Here is a 27094-nt window from a genome sequence, read left to right as displayed (position 1 = left end):
CTTTCCCTCATCTACCTTAAAATGCACATAAAAAAGTGATTTCTTTTATACTACTTGCTAATTTTATAATAATTGTAAAATTTTAATTTTGAGGTCAAACATATACATATAGCTTTGAAATAAAAACTTACCTCAGGAATAGAAAAAATGGTTTTAAGATCTCATACTAATGATTGTCATCATCCTGTTATTTAAAGTTTTATTTGCTAAGTATCTTGAAAATAGAAACAGTGCCCTAATCCTAGACCTAACAAATGATGTAGACACTTAGAATTTAGGATGAAACAAATTATCTCAGGATTAGTTAGAAAAGACAGCAAATAACTGACAATTTTTTATATGTCTTAGACCACCCCCCCCGCCCCTTAACCAGTATTTGTCTGTCCATCTATATATCTATCCATCTGTCTGTCAGATGAAGATAACTCACACAAATACAAGTATAGGTACATATCTAGCTGTATACCTTGGCTTACTGTACTTCTAAAACACATAACTGCATTTATATTATTTTTTTAAAATAATTTAAAAATGCATTATCTTAAAGAAAACATATACTTACTGCCCTCTAGAGGTATGAACCAGTAGTGTAATAAGTGTAGATGTTGCCGGGCATATACAGTTTAAAGCTAACATGGCGTATTTAAACTCTTCTTCACAAACAACATGATCTGTTTGAAATAAAATAGGTAAATTAGAATAATTTACCATGGGAGAGTACTATTTTAAAATAATATGGAAAATAAAACAGCAAATAAAATTACAGAGGTTTCCACATAAACACACTTGTCTTTGAGATGTTTTCACATGTGCAATTTTCCCCAGGAAAAATGTTTCATAAGAGAGTACTAGATTATGAGTTAAGTGACCAAGAGGGAAGGGGATCTTAGCCTCAGTTCTGTCTTTAATGAAATTGGCAGCCTTTGGCAAAATGTTTAATTTTCCTATGCTTCATCTTTACAAGGAGGTGAGAGGTAGATTGGAGGAGCAGTCTGGAAAATAAATCAGAAATTGTATAAAGTCTCCTTTAATTCTGATAATTCTATGGTATGAAATGCAGTAGTATTGATTTACAGCATTATTGATTTATCAAATTCATAGTCACAGAACACACAGAATTATTAAAAGACATGGTAGATAACAATTATATAACAGTAACAGATTTTGTACAATCAAAACAACTATGATATCAGGTAATAAAAAATAATGATAAAAATACATTTAAATTTAAATTGTACTTTGACCTCAAGACCTACAGTCATAAACGCAAAAGATGATAGGATTCAATCTGGAAAAATAATAAATGGCAACTGAAGTCAGTGACATAAAAACAATAGAGTGTGCTAAAGATAGTGGCACATGAGAGGTTGCAGGCCACATTAAAGGGGGATGATGATACTCAGCCCATGTCCATTACTTTCATACAGTGATGAGGGCACAGACACCATATATCCACTTTTCCATAGAAGTAATAATTTAGAGAAGTGATTAAGATATTGTTTACTTTGTGAAAAAAATAAAGTCCCTTCCCAAGTAAACAATTATAACTGGTATTAGAAATAAAGACAATGTGTAAAGTACCAAGAAAATAAATACTCCCGGAAAATAGTTTTAGATGTCAGAGGAGTAGAGGACCCTATTTCAACTGGTCCCCTGAATTGAGCTGGATATCCTCCAGACCACTCTGAACACCCACAAAATCAGCCTGAGATGTAAGAAGATATATCTGGATCTCTACAAGCAGAATATCTCTGGAGGTTGGTCTTGAGGTACGAAGTGGGGAGCTGTGATTCCACAGGCAGATATCAGAAGATAAATGGAAGGGGGAGGGAGTTGCCATAAGCACTTGAGCTGGGAAGGTGAAATAACACAGGAGCGCAACAGCCTCCCGTGTTGGAGACCAGGCACAGACTTGCCGACAGTAGCGAGACTCCCCTCCCCACTGAAACCTGGAGCTGCACAGGCCCACCTGCAAACTGGGGGCAGCTTGCGGTTTTAGAAGCACAAAGGGCAGAGACATGCCTGGACCTGGAAGAGAGGACTGGGGGTGCTGCTGAGGGGCGCACAGCCCAGGACGTTGCAGTTTTTAGCAGCACAGACAGAAACAGAGACAGTGTGACCTGGAGAGCTCACTGAAGAACAGACTGCGATCTCTCTGTTCTGAGGCAGAGGTTTGGATATGATCACTTCTGCTCTGACTCTCAGAAGAGACGTGGAAAGCCGCCAGGGAAAACAGCCAGAGAACAAAAGCCCCCCAAAAACAGTTTTCACTGAGCCCATCCTCCCCTGCAAGCACCAGGACAACTCTGCCCAAACAGGGTTGCCTGAGTAACAGCATGGCAGGCCCCTCCCCCAGAACACAGGCTGGAAGAACAAGAGGCCAACAACCCTAATGTCCCTATAAAACAGGTGCATCTTACTTGGGTTGTGGTCAATAATTTGGACCCTGTACATTCCCTCAACCACCCCTCAACAGAATGACTAAGAGGAGGAACCCCCAAATAGGAAAGACTCAGAGACTGTGACCTATGCCACAGAACAAATGGATATGGATATAAGTAAGATGTCAGAAACAGACTTCAGGGTAACAGTTATGAAGACAATAGCTAGGCTGGAGAAAACCGTTAATGGCAGCATAGATTCTCTAAGGGCAGAAATGAGAGCTAATCAGGCCAAACTTAAAAATGCTATTGATGAGATCCAATCTAGATACTCTAATAGCTAGGGTAAATGAGGCAGAAGACTGAATTAGTGATCTAAAAGACAAACTGATAGAAAAGAAGGAACAGAAGGAGGCCTGGAACAAACAGCTTAAAATCCATGAAAACAATTAGAGAAATAAGTGACACCATGAAACGCTCCAGTGTCAGAATTATTGGGATCCCTGAGGGAGTGGAGAGAGAGAGAGGACAAGAAGATATATTTGAGCAAATTGTAGCTGAGAACTTCCCTAATCTGGGGAGTGAAACAAGCATTTCCCTCCCAAGATCAAGGAGAACAGACCAATGCCCCAGCATGTAATAGTAAAACTCCCAAATCTTAGAACCAAGGAAACCATCTTAAGGGCAATTAGGGGGAAGAGATTCCTTACATACAGAGGGAGGAACATCAGAATAACATCAGACCTATCCACAGAGACCTGGCAAGCCAGAAAGGACTGGCAAGACATATTCAGGGTACTAAATGAGAAGAACATGCAGCCAAGAATACTTTATCCAGCAAGGCTGTCATTTAGAATGAATGGAGAGATACAGAGCTTCCAAGACTGGCAGAAACTGAAAGAATATGTGACCACTAAGCCGGCGCTGCAAGAAATATTGAGGGTGGTTCTATAAAAAGAGAAAGACCCCAAGAGTGATATAGAACAGAAATTTACAGAGACAATCTATAGAAACAAGGACTTCACAGGCAACATGATGACAATAAAACAATATCTTTCAATAATCACTCTCAACATGAACAGCTCCCATAAAATGGCACAGGGTTGCAGATTGGATAAAAAGACAGGACCCATCCATATGCTGTCTACAAGAGACTCATTTTGAACCTAAAGATACATCCAGACTGAAAGTGAAGGGATGGAGAACCATCTTTCATGCCAACGGACCACAAAAGAAAGCTGGAGTAGCAATTCTCATATCAGACAAATCAGATTTTAAGCTAAAGAGTGTAGTTAGAGACACAGAAGGACACCATATCATTCTTAAAGGCTCTATCCAACAAGAAGATCTAACAATTGAAAATATATATGCCCCCAACATGGGAGCAGCCAACTACATAAGCCAACTGTTAAGCAAAATAAAGAGACATGTTGATAATAATATGTTAATAGTAGGAGACCTCAACACTCCACTCTTAGCAATAGAAAGATCATTTAAGCAGAAAATCAACAAAGAAACAAGAACTTTGAATGACACACTGGACCAGATGGACCTCATAGATATATACAGAACATTCCACCCTAAAACAACAGAATATTCATTCTTCTCGAACGCACATGGAACTTTCTCCAGAATAGACCATATACTGGGTCACAAATCAGGTCTCAACTGATACCAAAAGATTGAGATTATTCCCCACATATCCTCAGACCATAATGTTTTGAAACTAGAACTCAATCACAAGAAAAAGACTGGAAGAAATTAAAACACTTGGAAACTAAAGACCACTCTGCTTAAGAATGTTTGGGTCAACCAGGAAATCAAAGAAGAACTTACACAATTCATGGAAACCAATGAGGATGAAAACACATCAGTCCAAAACCTATGGGATACTGCAAAGGCGGTCCGAAGGGGGAAATACATAGCCATCCAAGCCTCACTCAAAAAAATAGAAAAATCCCGAATTCACCAACTAACTTTACACCTTAAAGAACTAGAGAAAAAGCAACAAATGACACCTAAGCCATGCATTAGAAGAGAAATAATTAAGATTAGAGCAGAGATCAATGAATTAGAAACCAAAAATACAGTAGAGCAGATCAACAAAACTAGAAGCTGGTTCTTTGAAAGAATTAATAAGATCAATAAACCACTGGCCAGAATTATCCAAAAGAAAAGAGAAAGGACACAAATCAATAAAATTATGAATGAAAGGGGAGAGATCATGACTAACACCAAGGAAATAGAAACAATTATTAGAAATTATTATCAACAACTATATGCCAATAAATCAAGTAACCTGGAAGAAATGGATGCCTTCCAAGAAACCTATAAACTACCAAGACTGAAACAGGAAGAAATTGACAACCTGAAGAGGCCAATAACCAGTAACGAGATTGAAGCAGTGATCAAAAACCTCCCAAAAAAACAAGAATCCAGGGCCTGATGGATTCCCTGGGGAATTCTACTAAACATTCAAAGAAGAAATAATACCTATTCTCCTGAAGCTGTTTCAAAGAATAGAAACAGAACTCATTCTGTGAGGCCAGCATTACCTTGATCCCCAAACCAGGCAAAGACCCCATCAAAAGGGAGAATTTCAGACCCATATCCCTGATGGATATGGATGGCAAAATTCTCAAAAAAATCCTAGCTAATAGGATCCAACAGTACATTAAAAAGATCATCCACCACGACCAAGTGGGATTTATCCTTGGGATGCAAGAGTGGTTCAACATTCGCAAATCAATCGATGTGATAGAAAACATTAATAAGAGGAGAGAGAAGAACCATATAGTCCTCTCAATTGATGCAGAAAAAGCATCTCACAAAATACAGCATCCTTTCCTGATTAAAACACTTCAGAGTATAGGGATAGAGGGAACATTCCTCAAGTTCATAAAATCCATCTATGAAAAACCCACAGCAAATATTCTCAACGGGGAAAAGATGAGAGCCTTTCCCTTAAGATCAGGAACATGACAAGGATGCCCACTCTCGCCACTATTGTTCAACATAGCACTGGAAGTCCTAGCAACAGCAATCAGACAACAAAAAGAAATAAAAGGTATTCAAATTGGCAAAGAAGAAGTCAAACTCTCTCCTTCGCAAATGACATGATACTTTATGTGGAAAACTCAAAAGACTCCACCCCCAAATTACTAGAACTCATACAGCAATTCAGTAATGTGGCAGGATACAAAATCAATGCACAGAAATCTGTTGCTTTCTTATACACTAACAATGTAATTGTAGAAAGAGAAATTAGAGAATCAATTCCATTTACAATAACATCAAAAACCATAAAATACCTTGGAATAAACTTAACCAAAGAGGTAAAGGATCTATACTCTAGGAACTACAGAACACTCATGAAAGAAATTGAAGAAGACACAAAAAGATGGAAAAACATCCCATGCTCATGGAACAGAAGAATAAACATATTTAAAATGTCTATGCTACCCAGAGCAATCTATAACTTCAACGCCATCCAGATCAAAATTCCAATGACAGTTTTCAAAGTGCTGGAACAAACAATCCTAAAATTTGTATGGAATCACCGAGGAAATGTTGAAAAAGAAAAACAAAGCTGGAGGCATCACGTTGCCCGATTTCAAGCTATATTACAAAGCAGTGATCACCAAGACAGCATGGTACTGGCACAAAAACAGACATATAGACCAATGAAACAGAATAGAGAGCCCAGATATGGACCCTCAATTCTATGGTCAAATAATCTTTGACAAAGCAGGAAAAAATATGCAATGGAAAAAAGACAGTCTCTTCAATAACTGGTGTGGGGAAAATTGGACAGCCACATGCAGAAGAATGAAACTTGACCATTCTCTAACACCATACACAAAGATAAACTCAAAATGGATGAAAGACCTCAATATGAGACAGGAATCCATCAAAATCCTAGAGGAGATCATAGGCAGTAACCTCTTTGACATTGGCCACAGCAACTTCTTTCAAGACACTTCTCCAAAGGCAAGGGAAACAAAAGCGAAAATGAACTTTTGGGACTTCATCAAGAGAAAAAGTTTCTGCACAGCAAAGGAAACAGTCAACAAAACAAAGAAGCAACCCACAGAATGGGAGAAGATATTTGCAAATGACACTACAGACAAAGAGCTGATATCCAAAAATCGAAAAAGAATTTCTGAAACTCAACACCCAAAAACAAATAATCAAGTCAAAAAATGGGGAGAAGACATGAACAGACAGTTCTCCAAAGAAGACATACAAATGGCCAGCAGACACATGAAAAAATGTTCATCATCATTAGCCATCAGGGACATTCAAATCAAAACCACATTGAGATACCACCTTACACCAGTTAGAATGGCAAAAATTGACAGGGCAAGAAACAACAAATGTTGGAGAGGTTGTGGAGAAAGGGGAACCCTCTTATACTGTTGGTGGGAATGCAAGTTGGTATAGCCACTTTGGAAAACAGTGTGGAGGTTCCTCAAAAAATTAAAAATAGAGGAACCCTATGACCCAGCAATTGCACTACTAGGTATTTGCCCCAAAGACACAGATGTAGTGAAAAGAAGGGCTGTATGTACTCCAATGTTCATAGCAGCATTTTCCACAATAGCCAAACTGTGGAAAGAGCTGAGATACCCTTCAATAGATGAATGGATAAAGAAGATGTGGTTCATATATACAATGGAATATTACTCGGCCACCAGAAAGGATGAATACCCAGCTTTTGCATCAACATGGATAGGACTGGAGGAGATTATGCTAAGTGAAATAAGTCAAGCAGAGAAAGTCAATTATCATGGTTTCACTTATTTGTGGAACATAAGGAATAGCATGGAGGACATTAGGAGAAGGAATGGAAAAATGAAGAGGGGAAATCGGAGGGGGAGGTGAATGATGAGAGACTATGGACTCCGAGAAACAAATGAGGGTTTTAGAGGGGAGGGGGGTGGGGGGATGGGTTAGCCCAGTGATGGGTATTAAGGAGGGCACATATTGCATGGAGCAGTGGGTGTTATATGCAAACAATGAATCATGGAATACTACATAAAAAACTAATGATGTACTGTATGGTGACTAACATAACATAATAAAAAAAAGAAAATAGTTTTAGCTACATTAATAAATAGAAGGTTGAATTTGTAGGTGAGTCGGATATTTACAGAGTGAACATATCGGGGCACCTGGGCGGCAGAGTCAGTTAAGTACTGCTACTTTGCCCCTCATTTCTCAATGTCATATAACAGCCAAGGTTTATTGATCATACCACTAAAGTCTTCTCTGTCTTTCCCACCTTTCCCACCTCCATTCTACTGTCCCTACTTGCTAGAGGCTTCCAATCCTTATCCATAATTCTTAAGGGCCGGATGTCAGCTTTTAGAATTAGTATTATTATTTTTTAGATTTTAGAAAGGTAATGTGCTTCATCTACCAGACCCTATGTAATACATCTAGGGAGCAGCCTATGCTTTAACATACTATTATTTCTGCAGCTAAATATGTGAATACTAAGTGCAAAAAATAAAATTCAGTATGGGGATTGCTACCAAATAATTTCAGGTCAGGACAGATTTCACCACCAACAGAAATACTTTTTTCTTTCTTTCTTTCTTCTTTCTTTTTCTTTCTTTCTTTCTTTCTTTTTCTTTTCTTTCTTTCTTTCTTTCTTTCTTTCTTTCTTTCTTTCTTTCTTTCTTTCTTTCTCTCTCTCTCTTCCTTCCTTCCTTCTTTCTTTCTTTCTTCTTTCTTTCTTTTCTTTTTCTTTCTTTCTTTCTTACTTTCTTCTTTCTTTCTTTTCTTTCTTTCTTTTTTCTTTCTTTCTTTTCTTTCTTTCTTTCTTTCTTTCTTTCTTTCTTTCTTTCTTTCTTTCTTCTTTCTTTCTTTTCTTCCCTCCTTCCTTTCTTTTGCCTTTTCTTTCCTTTCCTTTCTTCTTTTTTTCTTTCTTTTCTTTCTTTCTTTTTCTTTCTGTCTTTCTTTCTTCTTTCTCTTTTTTTTTTCTTCCTTCCTTCCTTCCTTCCTTCCTTCCTCCCTCCCTTCCTTCCTTCTTCCTTTCCTTTCCTTCTTTTTTTTTTCCAGAATATTCTGGATTTTGGAATTATAGCTAAGGGATCGTGAATCTTTACTCAAACTATGATTATCTCTCACCTAGACAAATGCAAGAGCTTCTTAATTGCTTTTCATGTCTTCCAACTCCTCAGCAGTCTATCTATTACCCTTCCAAAACTGTGCTGTCCAATTAGAGTTGCCACTGCCACATATAGCCATTTAAATTTAAATAAATTAAAATACAAATAAAAGTTCAGTTCCTCCATCTTACTAGCCATCTTTTAATAACAATAAAGTGTTCAATAACATTTGTTGTAACTGTCTACAGTACCAGACAATGTAAATATGGAACATTTCCGTTATCAACAATAACTGGACAGTGCTATTTGATTAGCCAAATAGATTAATTACCTTCCATTAATCCATATATTTCAAATTAAAATGTCCCATTCATACACTGGCAGAATTTGGGTAACCTTACCAACATACCATACCACCTTTTCATGATTTTTCTTAGCCACACTGCTGCTAAAATTGCTCATTTATAATAACAGGAGAGGGGGTAAAACGTATGGTTGTACACACAGGTTGGTAGGTAGATGTGTTGGTGGAAGTTCGTGAAAATTTTGTTTTTCTTCCTATGGTTCTATTTTCTTTGTGAAATTGGTGGAAATGATTAAAGAAGAGGTTGGAAATAAAAGGAGAAAATACAGCATAGCTGCTTAAGAGAGTGGAAGAGGAAACAGAATAGTGAAACACAGAAAGATGTTTGGCAGCTCCTGGACCCCAAGAAATCAAGGATCATGAATTTAAAGTAGGAGTAGTCTGCAGGTTGTCTTTTGTTTATTTTGTTTCTTCGGACCACATTTAAATGCATGGAAGTAAACACCATCTTCTGTCAAGAAGACAGAGAGAATTCACCACCAATGACTTCTGACAAACAAGTCTCACTAATGAACAGAAGGTCAATGAACAGAGGATGAATTAAAATAATGGATTATAATGGTGTGCTATGGAATTCAAACAGGTTAAGAGAAAACAGTATCTGCAGTTGTCAATAGTGGTAAACGTTTGGTAGAATCAATGAATTGTAAGTCCCAATGTAGTCAAGTGATAGTTGGAGTTCTGTACTAGAGGATGTGAACTGGAATGATAAGAAGCAGTGGTCAGAAACAGGGTCACCAGGAACAGAGATTATGGAGGGGTCACATTAACAAGTAATGACATGACCACTCCAGAAGTGAGTGCTGAGATAGGATGGTGAACAAGAACATTCAAAATAGGGAAATTACAGGTATGCAAGTCTAGGGCACTGAGAGAATCATTTCGTGGATATCAATATCATTAACTATTATGACTACACAGTGTAGGAAAGAGTGAGTAAACAAGGAGACCAAGTGCTTTTTAGCTCAATTTTTTTTCAACTACTTGTCTTTCTTTTTTGGGATATTTCCGAGTCACAAACTGCCAATTTTTATCAAATAATTTTCTAATTCAAAATGTAAGACAAAATTATAGAAAATTTAAGTGTATTGAAATACATAATGGAAAATTATATCTGTAACAGAAATTGCTATTTTTCCTTATTATCCACTTTCCCCTGTATGCAGAAACAACATATCTATGGAAACATGTCTAGAAAATGTTTGGAAGGGACAAGAATACAAATGTGTGTGCGCAGCACCTTGTGTTTTAGTCAGGTATACATAGAGAGATGACCTGAGGTAAGAACTGATCACTTCGCAAGCAGAGAGAGAAAGGAATAAAGCTCTCTTAAACAGGGCATTATTTACAGGGCATCATTATTTAGAAAGCTAAATCTACTGTCCAAGAAAGAATCTGGAAAAAGTGAACTGTACCTTAAATAGCAGGAGATGATCCTCTTTCAGAGTCCTTATCAGAGGCTTTCCATTAAGACTTCTCCCAAACCAATAAAACCAGGCCTGTGGCAAGAATCAGATTAAAGTGCTGCCTTCCCACTCAAACTTGTTTTAGATGATGGCAAGGTAACTGCCATTACAATCGAGAAAGAGATATGAGCAGGGCAACAAAAACCAGTAAATACAGCAGGTTTAAGAAAGTTCTTGGACTTTTTGGGGAACAAGATGGCGGAGGAGTAGGAGACCTGGATTTCGTCTGGTCTCAGGAATTCAGCTGGATAGGGATCAAACCATTCTGAACACCTACGAACTCAACAGGAGGTCGAAGAAAAGAATAGCAACAACTCTATGAACAGAAAAGTGACCACTTTCTGGAAGTTAGGACGGGCGGAGAAGTGAATCTGAGGCGATATTCGGGAGGATAGACGGTGGGGGAGAGGCCTCCATCCATCAGTTCTGGCAAGTGATAGAGCAGTGGAGCACAAAATCGGAACTTTTAGAAGTCTGCTCCACTGAGGGACGTCGCTCCAGTGGGTGAGCGGGGGGTGGAACCCTCGTGGGACAGTGTGGCCTCAGGACCCTCGGGGACACAGAAAGACCAGGGGTGCCTGAGTGTGGCAGAGCTCCCAGGTATCGGAGCGGGGAAGCCGGCTGCAGAGACGGAGCTGAGGAGCGGGCTCTCAGCTCGGAGTTGCCATGAACCGTGATCCACTGCACAGTTGGCCCCTGGTCCTCCAGCAGGGACCCAACAAGCAGCAGATCTGGGGAGACTCCCCTTCCTCCCCAGGGAGGAGCGGCACGGGAGTGCACCACAGGGATCTGCTGGGTTTGGAGACTCCACACCTAGTTGGGTGCCAGAGATAGAAACGCTCGGTCACAGGCTGGGTGAGCACGGAGTGCGGCCAGAGACCGGGGAGAAGGGAGTGACTGACTGCTTTTCTCTGGAGTGCACTGAGAAGCGGGGCCCCGAGTTCTCAGCTCCTCTGGGGTGAAGATTGGGAGGCCGCCATTTTCACTCTCATCCTCCAAAGCTGTACGGAAAGCTTGCAGGGAACAAAAGCTCCCGAGAGCAAACCCGGGCAGATTGCTTAGCCCGGACCCCGGCAAGGGTGGGGCAATTCCGCCTCCAGCAAAGACATTTGGGAATCACGGCAACAGGCCCCTCCCCCAGAAGATCAGGAAGAACAGCCAGCCAAGACCAAGTTTACCGATCAATGAGAACGGCAAAACCCCAGCGCTAGGGGAATACTGCACATAGAATCCATGGCTTTTTTCCCATGATTCTTTAGTCTTTCAAAGTTAATTTTTTTTAACTGTCTTTTTTTTTTTTAATTTTTCTTTTTCCCTTTTTCAACCAACATCTTATCAATCCCTTTTTTAAAAAATATTTTTATTTTTCATTTTTAGAGTCATATTCTATCCCTTCATAGTAGTTACCCTTATTTTTGGCATATATATATAAGTTGTTCTCTCTTTAAAATTTTGAGATACAGTTTCTTCTAACAGACCAAAATATACCCTAAATCTCTAGTGTATGGCTTTGTTCTACTCTCCTGCCTGATCACATTCTCTCCTTTTTTTTTCTTTTTATTTTTTTTAAAATCCACTTCTTTCTCTTTTCAAACAACTTATCAATTCCTTTTATAAAATTTTTTAAAATTTTCATCTTTACAGTCATATTCCATCCCTTCATCATATCAACCCTTATTTTTGTACATATATAAGTTTTCTTTCTTTAAAATTTTGGGAGGCACTTTCTTCTAACAGACCAAAATACACCCAAAATCTAGTGTGTGGCACTGATCTATGCACCAGTCCTGATCATATTTGATCATATTCTGTTTTTTTTGTTGTTTTGTTCTGTTTTCGTTTGTTTTTATCTTTTTCTTTTTCTTTTCTTTTTCTTTTTTCTTTCTTTCCCTTTCTTTTCCCCCGGCTTCAGGTCTTCTCTGATTTGTTTAGAGTATATTTTCTGGGGACATTGTTACCCTGTTAGCATTTTGTTCTCTCATTCATCTATTCTCCTCTGGACAAAATGACAAGACAGAAAAAATCACCTCAACAAAAAGAACAAGAGGTACTACCAACTGCCAGGGACCTACTCAATACGGACATTAGTAAGATGTCGAAACTAGAGTTCAGAATGATGATTTTAAAGATACTAGCTGGGCTTGAAAATAGCATGGAAGTTATTAGAGAAACCCTTCCTGGAGAAATAAAAGAACTAAAATCTAACCAAGTTGAAATAAAAAAGGCTATTAATGAGGTGCAATAAAAAATGGGGGTGCCAACTGCTAGGATAAATGAGGCAAAAGAGAGAATCAGTGATATAGAAGACCAAATGATGGAAAATAAAGAAGCTGAGAAAAAGAGATAAACAACTACTGGATCATGAGGGCAGAATTCGAGAGATAAGCGATAGCATAAGACAAAACAACGTTAGAATAATTGGGATCCCAGAAGAAGAAGAAAGAGAGAGAGGGGCAGAAGGTATATTGGAGAAAATTATAACAGAGAACTTCCTTAATTTGGGGAAGGAAACAGGCATCAAAATCCAGGAGGCACAGAGAACCCCTCTCAAAATCAATAAAAATAAGTCAACACCCTGATATCTAATAGTAAAACTTACAAGTCTCAGAGACAAAGAGAAAATCCTTAAAGCAGCTCGGGAGAAGAGATATGTAACCTACAATGGTAGAAACATTAGATTGGCAACAGACCTATCCACAGACACCTGGCAGGCCAGAAAGGACTGGCATGATATATTCAGAGCACCAAATGAGAAAAATATGCAGCCAAGAATACTATATCCAGCTAGGCTGTCATTGAAAATAGAAGGAGAGATAAAAAGCTTCCAGGACAAACAAAAACTAAAGGAATTTGCAAACACGAAACCAGCCCTACAAGAAATCTTGAAAGGGGTCCTCTAAGCAAAGAGAGAGCCTAAAAGCAACATAGACCAGAAAGGAACACAGACAATATACAGTAACAGTCACCTTACAGGCAATACAATGGCACTAAATTCATATCTTTCAATAGTTACCCTGAATGTAAATGGGGTAAATGCCCCAATCAAAAGACACAGGCTATCAGATTGGATTAAAAAACAAGACCCATCGATATGCTGTCTGCAAGAGACTCATTTTAGACCCAAAGACACCCCCAGATTGAAAGTGAGGGGGTGGAAAACAATTTACCATGCTAATGGACACCCAAAGAAAGTGGGGTTGGCAATCCTTATATCAGACAAATTAGATTTTAAACCAAAGACTGTAATAAGAGATGAGGAAGGACACTATATCCTACTTAAAGGGTCTATCCAACAAGAAGATCTAACAATGGTAAATATCTATGCCCCTAACATGGGAGCAGCCAATTATATAAGCCAATTAATAACAAAAGCAAAGAAACACATCGACAACAATACAATAATAGTGGGGGACTTTAACACCCCCCTCACTGAACTGGACAGATCATCTAAGCAAAAGATCAACAAGGAAATGAAGACTTTAAATGACACACTGGACCAAATGGACTTCATGGACATATTCAGAACATTCCATCCCAAAGCAACGGAATACACAATCTTCTCTAGTGCCCATGGAACATTCTCCAGAATAGATCACATCCTCAGTAGATGCAGAAAAAGCATTTGACAAAGTACAGCATCCTTTCTTGATCAAAACTCTTCAGAGTACAGGCATAGAGGGTACATACCTCAATATCATAAAAGCCATCTATGAAAAACCTACAACGAATATCATTCTCAATGGGGAAAAACTGAGAGCTTTCCCCCTAAGGTCAGGAACACAGCAGGGATGTCCACTATCACCACTGCTATTCAACATAGTATTAGAAGTCCTAGCCACAGCAATCAGACAACAAAAAGAAATAAAAGGCATCCAAATCGGCAAAGAAGAAGTCAAACTCTCACTCTTTGCAAATGATATGATAGGACACCACCTCACACCAGTCAGAATGGCTAAAATTAACAAATCAGGAAACGACAGATGTTGGCGGGGATGTGGAAATAGGGGAACCCTCCTACACTGTTGGTGGGAATGCAAGCTGGTGCAACCACTCTGGAAAACAGTATGGAGGTTCCTCAAAAAGTTGAAAATAGAGCTACTATATGACCCAGCAATTGCACTACTGGGTATTTACCCCAAAGATACAAATGTAGGGATCCGAAAGGGTACATGCATCCCGATGTTTATAGCAGCAATGTCCACAATAGCCAAACTGTGGAAAGAGCCAAGATGTCCATCGACAGATGAATGGATAAAGAAGAGGTGGTATATATATACAATGGAATATTATGCAGCCATCAAAAGGAATGAGATCTTGCCATTTGCAATGACATGGATGGAACTGGAGGGTGTTATGCTGAGCGAAATAAGTCAATCAGAGAAAGACATGTATCATATGACCTCACTGATATGAGGAATTCTTAATCTCAGGAAACAAACTGAGGGTTGCTGGAGTGGGGGGTGGGGTGAGAGGGATGGGGTGGCTGGGTGATAGACATTGGGGAGGGTATGTGCTATGGTGAGCGCTGTGAATTGTGCAAGACTGTTGAATCACAGATCTGTACCTCTGAAACAAATAATGCAATATATGTTAAGAAAAAAAAAGAAGATAGCAGGAGGGGAAGAATGAAGGGGGGGTAATCGGAGGGGGGGACAAACCATGAGAGACGATGGACTCTGTAAAACAAACTGAGGGTTCTAGAGGGGAGGGGGTGGGAGGATGGGTTAGTCTGGTGATGGGTATTAAATAGGGCACATTCTGTATGGAGCACTGGGTGTTATGCACAAACAATGAATCACGGAACACTGCATCAAAAACTAATGATGTAATGTATGGTGATTAACATAACAATAAAAAAGTGTCTTTGTGCAAAAAAAAAAAAAAACCTATATAAGCCTAGTAAGCTAAAAGTGTGGGGCACAACTAATATCTTTATCTCATTTGTGTTACAAATAAAATCAACCCTTTTTATTTAAAAAAAGAAGTTCTTGGAGAAGAACTTTGAGCACAATTACTGACACATGGGAAGGCATGAAAGAAATCTGCTCCAATTTGAACTTTCTCTGTGGCCACAGAGAATAGTGAATAAAGAATATCTCTGAATAGACATGAAAACACGAAGGAGTTATTCTCTAAGAGCAGAATGAGTGTCTAATAAGGAATTTATTACGAGGTCTCTGCCATTCATGTCTGACAGAATTTCATCATTGCTATGGACCAATGACTGCTGTGTGTTTCCATTTCTTCCTGTTTCCAAACATCAATATTTCATTACAATTATCGTGTTTTACTATTTTATATTCATATGCGATGGGGGTAGAGGTAGCTAACTAATTTATTAGTGTGTGTGTGGCCAGACCATGAGGAGCCACACCTAGAACTGACTTTGCATTACTCAGATATCCTGGACTTTAAGTTGGATGCAATAATTGATACAGCTCTGTGGAATATTTTTCATAATAATGGATGAGTCTCTCAATATATAGGGAAAATATTGTACATGAATACTTAGGTGGATAAGGATTTGAACCGTGGCTGAAACTACTATCATTCTTTTTCATTCTCTCCTTCTTCCTTTCAGTAATAGAAGCTCTTATTTCCTCTCACCCATCCCCAAATTTTAGCTGGGTGCATGGCTGCCCAGGTAGAAATTACATTTTTCAGCATCCCTTTAGTTAGAAATGCTCTCCTGACTAGGTCTGTCCAGCTTCTGTATTATTTTTTGGTGGACAAAACCACTTTCCCTAAACTCTTCCCCTCTTGTTGGTGAGACCAAATAATGGGAAAAGCTCAATTTTGATTATGCAGACAGAGATAACTCCTTAGCAATGATAAAATCGGTCCATTTTTTTCTTTATGGTTTCTAATTCCCCTCCCTTGTTGAAGAAAGCATTTCCTCTTTCAAAATTATGTGCATCTCATATCTTCTTCTTATCATTTTAAAGTTTCTGTGTATTTGTTTTGATTTAGATCCTTCTTGTTTGTGGCTTGCTGTTAAAGCATGAGCACTGGAGATCAAGTGTTGTCACCTCTGAGTGTGCCAAGCCATGGGCAAATATTGATCCCTCTGAGCCTATTTTGCCTTATTTTTAAAATGTGAATAATAATAGTATGTGCCTCATAGGATTTTCTGAGAAGAAAAGTAGACAATGAGTATGAAATGCTGATCAGAATTCTAAACAAGTATATATCTTCACATCATGCTTATTAAAAACAAAGACTTCAATAAACTATCTTGAAATAATGCTGATAATACATTTAAAAAATATAAGTAGCAAAACAATATAACATAAATTTATTGTTCTGGAATTAAAACATGATCCTAGTTTTATAAAAATGCTGACTTCTGCATGTATGCTCCTATGCTCACATGTATGTCTGAATAAGCACAAAAAAATGTAAGAGCAGGAATCAAACTATTAACAGTAACTACCTCAAGGAGTGGGCAAATTTTCAAAAACTATGACTTTTAAAATAGTAGGATTATGTGAATTCTTGGTTTCTTTTTATTGTTACGTTTATTGTTTTTAATGTAAAGGCTTTTAAGATGAGCGATTATAATTAAAGATACAAGTTTATAGATACATATGAATCAAATCTGTTTTCAAGTCCCTTTTACTTTATGGAAAATAAAATTGTTAATTACATTTTAACAAGTCAGAATCTTTTTTTAAAGTCTGCCTCAGTATTTTCTGAGCTCTTGTATGATTTCAAATACTAGAAGCTTCTTCCATGCAGTTGCTAGGTAACAGGTCTTTGGAAAGCAGTAACAACAGTGGAAAGTGCACTAAACCAATGCAGGGTTGTGATTTACAGAAATCAAATATCCTTTGGAAAAGAGCTTTTAAACAGAAACACAAAACAGGATAAATTTTAAAAATTGAATGTTTTTTGTTTTTATTTTATGGGGATAAGTTTATTACATAGACTGAACAAACTGTGTTATAAAATCTCTCACATATTCTTTGCTTATTAGACTGTTTATAAGCATGAGCAGGTTGATTGCTATGAAAATTGCTTTTTTTTTTCTTAATAGGAGAATGGATAATCTCTAGCAATTCAGCTTTATTTTGACCCTGTCACTTTAACAAATAAAATAACCAAATGGTGAATGTGTGTGTGTGTTGCATGTGTATGTGCATGCACACACATGCATGATCACACAACAGAGACTTTTGCCAATTCTAGGATAGTGAGCCATTCAACCATGAAATGTCTAAGAATAGGTTTAAGTAAACCTTTAAAAGTCATTTAGTTTCATAGGATCTAAATATAAGAATGCTTATTAAATATATAGAATTCAGCTCCATTTGACATTGGCAATTTCCTATAAAACAGATTTATTGCACCTCAATAATTCCAGGTATAAAAAGCTTGCTTGATTTTCTAATTGCTTGAATCCTTGCATTATTTTAATGCTGTAATTTTTTAATGTATCATATTAATTAAATGCTCAGAAGGAGAATCAAGTTTCCTGTATTCCAGAGCAAAATAGTTTAATTGTATTAACCTCTCTTTCTTTGAAACATGTCAGAAAAACAGCAGACTTAATATTTTTTGAAAAATTATTGTCCCAGGACTCTGATTTCTTTAGGTTCTAACCAAAAGTATTCTCTCCTCACTAGCTCATGATAATTATTGATATCATGAGAGCTAAGAATACAATTATTGAATCATCTTAATAGTAATAATAATACCAAACAATGTTTTAGCTTTTAAGCTAAATGATTCATATATATGTGTATATACACATATTATTAAACCTCACAGAAGCTCTATGATGTATATTGTGTTAAACCATTTTCAGATAACAAATCAGATGTTCAGAGGTAAAATAACTTGCCTAAATCCATTATTAATTTAAATTCAAACTACCAACAGAGAACTCTACAAAAATTATACAACTTTAAAATTGATTAAACAAACGCATTAAAATAAGTGATATATTCTAGTGGTTTTCCCCTCTTAACCCACTTTAAGGGTTACTGCTTGCTACCAGATGGACAAATGACTCAAACAGCCACTAAATTAAACTGATGACTGAAAAAATACAACCACTGTGTTCCCCAAACACCCATCATTTAATAAGGTAGTTTGGAAGGAATGAAGTCAAACTTGACCTTGAAATCAATTTCGTTACTTTGCAATCACACACACAAAAATTGCAGCTAGACTAAAATGATTTGAGTCACTGATTCAAAGGTATTTGGAAAGATCTCTAGATTCATTAGTAGCAAATATACTGTTATACTATGATAAATGTTAGAAAAAAAATTAAATGCAGGTGCTATAAGCAAATACAAAAGGATATCTATCTTTCCTGCCCTGGAGCAAATCAAAAAAAGCATCTCCAAGGAGGTGATGTTTAAACTAAGATTTTAAGGATAATTAAGATTAAATTATTTGAATGGTGAAGAAAGTGGACAGAAGTAATTTTCTTAAAAATAAAATCAGAGAGGTAGAAGGATATTGAAATTTTTATGGAAATTAACAACAAAAAAAAGGTCTAAAGATTAAGGAGAGAAAATATTACAAAGTTGCTGACAGAGCATGAGGCATTGGGATCCAGCATAGAGATGAGAAGGAAATTGTATTATAAGAGAAGGAAAGCAGGAAGTGGTAAGTGAAAACGAAGCAACATTTGGAAAATATGGTAGTCAAAAATTTGAGGAAATTTTCATTTATTGGCTTCAGAGAATTAGGAAAAATGAGATAAAGTTTGAAATTGTAACTGCAAGAGTGGAGAGTATTTTGATAAGAAAATATTCCACATTGTTAAGGGCCTCTAAGCTGCCCAAGTGAGTTTGTGGTGATATGAATCTGACCCACTAGGTGATTTTTTTTTTTCCAGCAGTGCTCAGCCAAGGAGCAGAAAAAGAGGATCATCTATCTATGTAGGATTTTGTTTGTGTGTATGTTTCTTTCCAATCTGGAGCCGTAAAAAATTAAAAACAAAGGAAATTAGTATAGTAATATGAGTTTGGTTGAAATTACAGCCCATAGAGTTCAGGTTGTTTAAAGAGGGCAGGAGAAGAAAAGAAGGTAAGGCCCAGGGAGAAGCCACACTGATGATGCTTTAGAGCAATGCTCATCAGCTGTTTGTGATGAAGAATCGATATTTTTTTTCTTTTTCTTAATTTCCAACCCATTGCAGACACATACGTTGTTCTATTGTGCATGACTGGTATAGAATTTACACCATGCATGACTCACCTATGATTTTGATATGAGTCTACTCACTTTCTAAAGAGACAACACACTGATTATGCACTTGGATGTCACGGTGATGTTAAATTGCTATCAAAGTTGCTAAATGCTTACTCTCAATTGCTATACTTATCTTGTAGCCTAGCAAAGGTCTGTAGACTGAAACTGGTCTTTGAACAACACTTTGAATAGTACTGCATTAAAAGTCTTCATGAGGCAGAAGGAGCATGTTTAGGTGGTAATGGAGGGTTGATAAGAAAAATAGAAACAAGGAAGATTGAGTTTGGATATTGTGAGGTTTGAAGAGTATAAATAAGACTGGAAGTATTTAGGATGATGTCAAGGTCCAGGTATATACTCCATTACATATTTCTTTCACTCTAAATCTCAGGGAATTCTTGTCAATTAAACTGGAAAATGGATCTTCTGAATCAAGCATTCTATGAAGTTTAAAATACAATATCTTAGCACCTGTAAAAATGCATGATAAATAGGAAAATGTTGCAAATGTTGTCCTGTGCTTGATTTAAATGATCATTAGATTTGGAGTCACAAGATATGAGTCTGAATCCCATGTCTTTAAGCATGTGGTCTTTAGGCAACTGTACTTAGCATCATATTAGACAAATACATATAATTATTTACATCTGTCTTATAGAAATATAAACTTCAGATTGAAATAACACAGGGCAGCATACAGTAAACTATAGGGTCTCATACCAAGTAAATATTTTTGTTTTATAAAAATAAAGAATAAGTGGAAATATGAGCTTATATGAGTGCACACCTTTCCCTTACCAATCAGGCGAGATGCTACAATTTACCTGATCCTCCCAGACGAATGATAGCCCATAGCCATATTTATAGTTGTCATGTGTAATCTGTGACAGCTGTTTTTTGGTAGTGTCATTATTCTGGACAAAATTGCAAAGGAAACTCTCACCTCATCACTTACATTACACATTTAGTATACACTTATTAGCAACTGCTTGCCTTTTGACAGTCTCCCATAATAACCAAATCTTTCCCTTTCCTTTCAAAATGTTCTTACCAATGACACATGATAGATGATAGATAGATGATGATAGATGATGATGATGATAGATGATGATAGATAGATAGATAGATGATAGATATAGATAGATGATAGATGATAGATAGATGATAGATAGATAGATGATAGATAGATATAGATAGATGACAGATAGATAGATAATAGATGATAGATGATAGATAGATGCTATTGTCAACTAGATGCTCATCTAACAATCTGAACGAAGTAAAAGTAAAGTACTAAAGAAGACTGAAATTTCAGTTTTACCAGGAGACATATGTAACTTAAAAGGAATTCCTCAATGCAAAGGGAGTTTGACTTAATGGGTAATTGAGCCAAATGTTATGTCTAACTGAGTCCTTGCCTACTTGGATGTTCTTCCTCAATATCACCAACTTTCCACCAAACAGCCCCCACAATTCTTCAACATAATATTCATATCAATAGATTCCAAGAAATAAAGTAAGTTGGGCATTTCAGTCATTCACTATTCACACACTCTTTTTGACCTTAAGGGATAATTCCCTTACAAATTCTGTCTTAAAGAAAGTAACTTTCGGAAAAGTAAACTGATTTGAAGCATTAAAAGATGAATCCATGGACAATCTAGAGGCAAAAAGCATAAAAGTACAAGAAAAAGAGATAAAACTTTCGTTAGTTAAAAGCGCCATAAATGCAATCCAAAGACAACTTGCAAACTGAAAAAAAATGCAATTTTTAAAATGTCAAAATGTTCATAATTTTAGAATATGAAAAACCTCTATAATTCACTAAGAGAAAAATAGTCATCTCTGTAGAAAATAAGAGTGCAAGGATGTATTTTATATATGAAGGAACACACAAGTTAAATGGGCAATAGATACATGAAAATGTACAACTCTGTTAGTAATCAAAAACTGAAAATTAAAATGAACTATTAGCGACAATAGCACGTATCTTTTAACAGCACACATTTTGGAGACAGAGAACATGGATTAAAGGCCTGGTTCCACCACTTAGTATGGCATCATCAACATTTCACTTAATATCTTTGTGTCTCCGTTTCCTCATCTGCAAAATGAGAATACCTTGAACAACACAGGGGTTAGGGGAGCCAACCGTATGTACAGATGGCAAATGCACAAAGAACATTAGACTGCCCTAAAACTTAACTACCAATCACTGGAAGCCTTGCCAATAGCACAAACAGTGGATTAACACGTATATTGTATATTATCTGTATTATATACTGTATTCTTACAACAAAGTAAGCTAGAGAAAAGAAAATGTTATTAAGAAAATGATAAGGAAAATACAATTACAGTACTGTACTATATTTATTGGGGAAAAATGCACATGTAAGTGAACTCCTGCAGTTCAAATGCATGTTGGTCAAGAGTCAACCATACTAATAAAATCTCTCTATGGTAGCAAGCCTCCTGAAGAACTAATGGTTCTCATATCCTGGTATTCACAGAATAGGGCTGATCTGTGTAACCAATAGGATATTATGAAAGTTACAGAGAGGGACAGCCAGGGCTATGTCACAAAAGACATTGTGGTTTCTGCCTTGCTCTCTTTTAGGTCAATGTTTTCTGGGGGAAGCCAGCTGACACATCATAAGGACACTCAAGTAGCCCTAAGGAAAAGTTCAAGAGGTAAAGAACTGAGGCCTCTGGAACAGTCAGCATTACCTTGCCAACCATGTGAGTAAAGAGTGAACCACAACGGAAGCAGATCTTCCAACCCAAGTCAAGCCCTCGGGTAACTGTAGTCCCAACTGACATCTTCACTGCAACATCATAAATATCCTGATTGTTACTCTCTCAAATTCCTGACGCACAGAAACTGTGCGATAATAAATATTTGTGGTTTACACCACAAAGCTTTGGGGTTGTTACACAGCAATAGATAACTAATACATTACTTTATAAGGTTGTAACAAAAATTAATTGAGTTAATCTACAAAAAGTGCTTTAGAACAGTAGTCCAAGGCACCTGAGGGGCTCAGTCAGTTAAGTGTCCAACTCTTGATTTTGGCTCAGGTCGTGATCTCAGGGTCGTGATACTGGGCCTGGAGCCTGCTTAAGATTCTTTCCGTCTCTCTCTAAAAAAAAAAAAGAGTAGTCCTTGCACAAAATAAGGACTATATAAATGTTGACTGCCACTAGTAGTATGACTATAATAATAATAATAAGTTCTTAATATTATTTTTCATTTGCCCAAGGGGCAAGAGTTAAAGGAATAGTGCTCACTTTTGCAAAAGTAAATTATACATTTCTGAAGAGCAAATTGGCATTGTGTATTAAAATCAGAAAAGTACACATACTATTTAACCTAGAAATTACACTACGTAATCATCTAAAGCTTATCACACAAGTTCAAGAAATCCTCTTTTATGATATTGGGTATTTACTTATTTATTTATTTTAGTCCTGGACAAAACTGAGTCATAGTAAGCTGAAAAACAAAGAATGTTGAATACACACAATCCAAGGAGGAATTGATTGCATCAAAATTACTCATTTACAATTTCAACATATTACAGATTTCTTTTCCTTATTTTCAAACACATACACTTCCAAAATTTGTTGGAAATAACTTAGCTCAGCTCATTGCATTCACCTTGGTGATTTTTAAAAATAGCTATCACTTTTTAAATTTGCCTTATTTTTCATTCTTCATTGGAAGCTGAGTTAACATTCAAGAAGGAAGTTAACATTCAAGTAGCTACTGACTGATCATGAGTTTTAGTTTATGAATATAGGAATACAGAATAGCCGATAGCTTAAATGAGAACTTGGCACCAATGAAAGTTATTGTTATATTAGGATATTAAATGGCATTTGTCATGGGTTATAAAATATAACAATACGCTAACTGTACAATTTCATAAACCCATACAAATTATCTTTTACCAATCTAATGATTTCAGTTCATATAAGCAAATTATTATAGTCTATACAAACATAACCCCTAGTCATAATTAAGTGAATAACACGTTCCCTGCTTAGATATCACCATTCACAAATGTTTTCATGGCATTAATTACACTTGATAATTTGGACCTTGAGGGGAAAAAATGTAAAAATGTACAATCTATAAATACATTTAAAAACAACCATTATCAGCAAAATCACCTTCCAGCTAGTATTATGCTTCTATAAAAAAATGAAATATAATTCATTATACATGTATTATATTAATAAAATTGTTACCCTACTTTAAGGAATTCCATATCTTACTTATTCCATTTGTATTGACCTTCATTTTAATATAATTTCTAATAAGGACTTTGGTTGGATAATACATACACACACCACATCTATGTATCTCATATATCTATTCTTATATGGCTAGACATTTTCCTTCTTTCTACATTTATTCTTATAATAAGTAAAACTGCAATAAATGCCCTTTTACTTAAATGTTGTGTGTAGTTCATATTATTTCCTCATGAAACCTTCATGTAATTGTGTAAATAGATGTTAGTGACTATGTGACTAGTGAAGGAGACAGACAAGGGAGAAACACAGTAGGATAGAACTGGGTTTTCCCTACACTGGCAGAAAAACTGTAGATTTTTTTTCCCTTTTCACTATTTCATAGATTGTTGTATATTTTTATTTTACTGAGTTATAGTATTACTTTTGAACACTGTTACTGGATCTTTTAAGTTTTTAAATTTTATACTATAGCCTGTATACTTGTAGTAATAAAATACTATGAGTCGAGCACTGTGCTTGTCACCCAAGATATAAAGCATTTAAGAAACTCATATCCTAGGGGCACCTGGCTGGCTCAGTCAGTGGAGCATGTGACTCTTGATCTTGAGGCTGTAAGTTCAAGCCCCATGTTGGGTGTAGAGATTACTCAAAAACAAAACCTTTGGGGAAAAAAAAAGAAGTTTCTATTCTAGAATTAAATGAACATCTAAGCAACTACAAATCAATTAGTAAACTGCTATAATACAAATTATGTTAAATGGGAGGATATACAAAAAAGAGATTAAGGTGGCAAAAATAAAATGATTTCTCACTTTCTTTGGTTCCCACAGTCAATTGATTATTAGGTCTACAGAATATATCTGAAATGATTGATGAATCTGTTCTCACTGTCCACATCCATCATCACCACTCTGGTTCAATCCCTCAGTCTCTCTCACCTGAACATCCTAATAGCTTGCTAAATAATTACTCCTGTGAAGCTCTTTGTGTTCTCTCCACTGTACTCCACGTATCCCCTGGAGTTACTTTATTATCTAGTTAAAATGTGATCCCTTTACCTATAACTGTCATCAGTCACTCACTACTTCTCCAGCAACATTCCAATTCATTAGTAAAGCCTAATTCACAGTCTCTCTCACATATTTGTGTGTGCACAGTATGTTCTCATGCAGTCTGTTTTGAGGCAATGTTAGACAAACATCCCATGATAATATTATAGCATTAGGATATTATAATATCCTCGTATTAGGATCTCATTCTTCTAGGGTTAAAAATCATATTTTAAGAGACTTTTCAATACAAAAGTAATTACTCCAGGGACAAATATATTATATTAAATCATGAAAACTTTACCTAAGTAGGTCTATCAGATTGACTAAATTCATCAATCAAAATCTGATGAAACTAGCACATAATTGGAATCATGAGTTTTGATATATATGGAGGGTGGCAAGGGCAGGGGAGGAGGATCATAAGGTCACAGCTGAAGCTCTACCTGGGAAGAACAGGCTCTATTAGAGTGGTATTCTTGGGCAGAACGTAAAAGTACACTGGCTCACTGGTTAAAAAAAGGGTGATTTAAAGAAAATGAGAAAATCTGCCATTGGAACAAACAGCTAGTCCATCTGATTTATCATTATACCACTAGTACCTAGACTAACAAATTGTTCACAGTAGGACTCAATAAAAATGTTTTGAATAAGTAAATGAGAGTGAAAGAAGATAAACCTGTTCTTTATAAATCATTGTTATCAAGAAACTACCTTAGAGACTGAAAACCATAGATCTAGGATATAATAGAATATGCCTGGCACTTTCCAAAGACAGAAGAAGAAATATGCTACTCTGGCTTTCAGAACCATGAAATTGAGTCTTGGAGAAATACAAGACTATAAGAAAATTAATGGGGAAAAACATAAAGATGCTTTGAGTTAATTCAATTTTAAGTGGTCCACAAGAAAATGGCTTGAAATACCTAATGTTCAATGGCGATTTAATCAAGTGTCAAAAAGAACAAACAAGAAAGCTGGTTTGGCTATTTAATAGACCCACATATTAAAATTTTAAAAGCTACAAAAAAAGTAAAGCAAATAAGTTACTGATTTTTTTTTGTTAGGAGGAATGAAAGACAAGAAAATATTTCACTTAAAAAACAATTCACACCAATGTTAATTTTTTAGTTTTGATTAAACGGATATAGTTATATAAGAAATTAACATCCCGGGAAGCTGTGTGATGTGAAGGGTATACGGGAATGCTCAGTCCTGTCTATACTAATCTTCTATCTAAATTATTTCGATAAAAAATGAAAAAGCAAATGCAATTAAAAATGAAATATTGATATTTTAAATTTTTAATTTTTTTAAAGATTTATTTATTTATCTGAGAGTGAGATCAAAGAGCAAAGCAAGGGGAGGGGCAGAGGGAATGGGAAAAGCAGACTCCCCATTGAGCAGGGAGCCTGACTGGGGGATCCATCCCAGGACCCTGAGGTCAGGACCTGAGCAGAAGGCAGACACTTAACGGACTGAGCAACCCAAGTGCCCCCAAAATATTGATTTAATACTGAATTATAAAAATACAATTATAAAAGACATTTTGGGGACAATTGCCAACATTTAAATACAAACCAGACCCATGAAAATATTTGACCTTCTTAGGAGTGAAAATATTATGCTGGGTATATAGTAGAATGTCATTCTTTGGAAAAGCATGCTGAAGTTAACAGTGTGTGTGTGTGTGTGTGTGTGTATGGAGAGAAGATTAAGCAAATGTGGGGAACTGTTAACTGTTCAATGTAAATGGAGGGAATACAAGTTTTCATTGTATAATTTTTAAGCTGGGTGTTTGATTTTTTGTAAAGTAAAAATAGTGAAGAAAGAAAAAATTTAAAGACTCTCTAAATTGTGCTGGTCTTCAACATGGCCTTAGGTTAAGTGGCTTCTGATGATCTCTGCAATAACACAAACATCAAAGAGAATATTTTCATCTGAAAACAGAGAATTTTCAAAGTTGGGGTTTTCATCTTTTGAAAATGTAGGAATTCAAAGCATTATGTTCTTAAGTAGGTTGTAAGAATGAAATTTAAACTGATATCTATGTGGGTGTTATATGGGAAAGGAAGAAATTATTCAGCATGAAAAACTCACACCTTACCATTTGGTGAAAGTCAAGCATTGCACATACATATGTTATTTAGAAACAGCTAACATAATTTCCAATATTTATATTACTTGGAAATATTTTCCACTGTCTTTTCTGGGTAGGAAAAAGTGAAGCATTGGGATGTCTTGTGTTTCA

The 27094-nt window shown here is 36.4% G+C and overlaps 1 protein-coding gene across 5 annotated transcripts in view; it reads right to left on the bottom strand.

The window, feature by feature from the left end:
• KCNT2 (potassium sodium-activated channel subfamily T member 2) overlaps nucleotides 1-27094 on the bottom strand; it is a 375975-nt gene that overhangs the window by 128404 nt on the left and 220477 nt on the right. For all 5 annotated transcript variants that reach the window (XM_078078345.1, XM_078078342.1, XM_036084475.2 and 2 more), the window contains exon 14: nucleotides 563-671. In XM_078078345.1, the coding sequence (XP_077934471.1) occupies nucleotides 563-671 (109 nt within the window). The remainder of the gene's footprint in view (nucleotides 1-562; nucleotides 672-27094) is intronic.

Source organism: Halichoerus grypus, chromosome 7 (assembly GCF_964656455.1).
Source record: "Halichoerus grypus chromosome 7, mHalGry1.hap1.1, whole genome shotgun sequence".
Taxonomy (NCBI): Eukaryota; Metazoa; Chordata; class Mammalia; order Carnivora; family Phocidae; genus Halichoerus; species Halichoerus grypus.
Note: the sequence above shows the minus strand (reverse complement) of the source record. Positions and strands in the feature narration are given on the sequence as shown.